General features: G+C 37.5%; 1 protein-coding gene across 1 annotated transcript in view; it reads left to right on the top strand.

Moving 5' to 3' along the window:
• The first annotated feature begins 1018 nt into the window (after positions 1–1018).
• The window catches only part of GTF2A1L (general transcription factor IIA subunit 1 like), a 14952-nt gene continuing 13311 nt past the window's right edge, over positions 1019–2659 (top strand). The window contains exons 1-2 of the mRNA XM_025202593.1: positions 1019–1137; positions 1250–1367. Of these exons, the coding sequence (XP_025058378.1) occupies positions 1268–1367 (100 nt within the window). The 5' untranslated portion in view covers positions 1019–1137; positions 1250–1267. The remainder of the gene's footprint in view (positions 1138–1249; positions 1368–2659) is intronic.

The raw sequence follows: 2659 nt of genomic DNA, 5'->3' as shown, positions 1-2659 counted from the left end.
TTTAAAACCTAAATAACTTCCAAGTGCAGCATATTTATTTTTCAGTAATAATGTAGGTTTATTTTTAAAATTGAGGATGTATTTGCTTGTTAAAATGAAGCATATGAAAATCCCAGGATGCTAATGCTTATATGTTTGGCTAGAAAAGGAATTTTCAGATGCTAGCCTACTATCAGAACAAGGTGATGTGGTGGTGTATGTTGTAGTGATCCTTATTCTGACTAAAGCAGCCCTTGTCTTGCAATCCAATCCTGGCTATGTGAACCCCAGAGCTCTTCTGAAGTCTTCTTATTCACTCTTCATATCTGCAGGTCTGGCTGCTTATTTAAGTCTAAAGAGAGAAGCTACTGGCTTGTGCAGAGTGGGGAATAAACTACTTGGGTCATCTGAATCTGGTCCATTAAACTGGTCCGCTCCATTGACTTAAATGCAGTTGCTTCTGGAGCTAGTTCAGGTTTTTCTAATGTACTCTTTTCTTTTCATTTTAGTAACTGATTTTTTTTTAGCAACACAATTGTATGATTATGCAGCTATACAAGTAATGTATTTACTACAGTTGTAACAATGAAGAAACAATCTCTGTGGTTTCTCTTTGGTTCAGACTGAGACCGCTCAGTTCTAGTTTTGACTAACTAAAACTTTTTTTTCAATTTACATTTACATGCAAGTTTCTTACCAGGTTCCCAGGTTGCTGGTTGTGGCTTTAGCCAGGGCTCCTTTAATAGTTTTGTACAATGTTAATGTAAAATGACCACAAAGAGAAACAAACATAAAAGCAAAGATCCAAATTTAGTTTTTAATTTTACAGAGCTGTAAATATACACAGGGTATGTAGATTTGGTGGAAGAACTGTGAACTGGCCTTCATATTTGCCCCAACCATTGAAATGGCCGTAACCTTCAACAACCAATGATACTGAGCCCTGCATCCTGCGCACTTTATAATGACTCATGTTGCCTTAGAAAGTCTGTGTTTCACTTGGAGCTGTAGCAAATAGTAGGCTAGAGCTTAAATACACTTAATTGCATTTTACAGCCCAAACTGTACAGATCTGTGATTGAAGATGTGATCGAAGGTGTTCGGGATCTCTTTGCAGAAGAAGGTGTTGAGGAACAGGTTCTAAAAGACTTGAAGCAGGTTTGTTGGATGATGGTGGCTTTTTTTACTTTATTCCAAATGCTTTTATTCCTCTGAACACTCTGTCTCTCTCTCCTTGAATAATTCTGTCTTAATAATTACTTTCTCACAGCTTTGGGAAACCAAGGTGATGCAGTCTAAAGCAACAGAAGGCTTTTTCAGACATCATTCACCCCAGTTTACCCTACAGTTGCCACCTGGCTTCCATCGCACACTGCAGACATCAACAGGTTGGATCTTGTTTGTGAGGAGAAAACAGATAATTTTAAGTTCTGTGTTTTCAGTTGAAATATGGATGCTAAGCTAACTTTGGCTCTAATGCTGCTATAAATCTAGTTACAGGCTATACCATGGTACTATTCTTTAGTTTAGAAACGTGATGCATCATCTTACAAATTGTACTTATAAAAATGTGGATAAATCTTTTAATTTGTGAGTGTGGGGGGCGTGTTTTAATTCTTCCAGTGTTGAATAACTCAATTTAAAAGAGGTGCTTCATATATAACAAAGTTGCTGTTAGTTGGGCAAGGTCTTTGCCCTGTACTGGCAGTGCAAAGGGGATGTAAGGTGCCTTCAAGAGCACCTGAGGAGTCTCCCAATATGAAGGAGTAGAGAAGAAGGGCAGGAGTCGGAAGTAGTATTCCATCATGTCATTAAAGTCAATGCACAGGGGGTCAGAACAGGAAATCATGACTTTTCCATTTTAATGTTCTTTTAGTGTAATGTTTTTGGCTATAATTGTAAATATAGAAAGGTATAGATGTTGTTTTTATCCCTTTGGTTAAAGGGAATAGACTTGTAGACTGCTCACTGTTGGAGGCTTCATTTTTAATGAGCCTGGTTGTGTTACTCCCAATTGCTTTTGTAGGATTAGGCAATACCTATGGTGGTATAGGGTCTGTTACAAGTAACAGGAGTTCTTAAAGGGAGAAAAATAAATAGGTACTCTGATTGGGATTTTCAAAAGTAGTCAGATAGTTTTGCTAATTCTGCTCTCAAAGTCAGTGAGTTTTGTCATTGACTTCTTTGGGAGTGGTTAAGGCAATGCTGAGTGCTTTTGAAAATCCCATCCTACAGCTTCTGCTGTTAGCACCCTTGGAGTTGCACTGGTGCAGAAAATTGCTCACAAATGTTCCTGATGTTGACAAGGCAGTACGCTTGAGATATATGTTCTCAGCTTTGTTTAAAATGGTAGCATTGCACATCTGTCCCTGTAGGTGGTGTAATAAATAGAAATGCCAAATTTAATTTCTGTAGTGCATCTCACTTTGAAAAAAACTCTTCAATCTGCTTAACACAACAAGGTCTTGTGAAACACAGTAGTTGGTAAAATATAGTTATAAATATTCCAGATTTATGCATTTGCAAAGTACAACATAGACTTGCTGAGACGCTAAATAAAGGAAAGTGCATTCAACAATGTTATCTTTTTTTCTTTTTTTAACCTAAGGAACGCATTTGTCTGCTACAAGCTATGAAGAACCCCTCTCAATTTTGGGGGAAGTGTATGTTAGTAGAAACT

This window comes from Alligator sinensis, unplaced genomic scaffold (assembly GCF_000455745.1).
Source record: "Alligator sinensis unplaced genomic scaffold, ASM45574v1 scaffold131_1, whole genome shotgun sequence".
Taxonomy (NCBI): Eukaryota; Metazoa; Chordata; order Crocodylia; family Alligatoridae; genus Alligator; species Alligator sinensis.
Note: the sequence above shows the minus strand (reverse complement) of the source record. Positions and strands in the feature narration are given on the sequence as shown.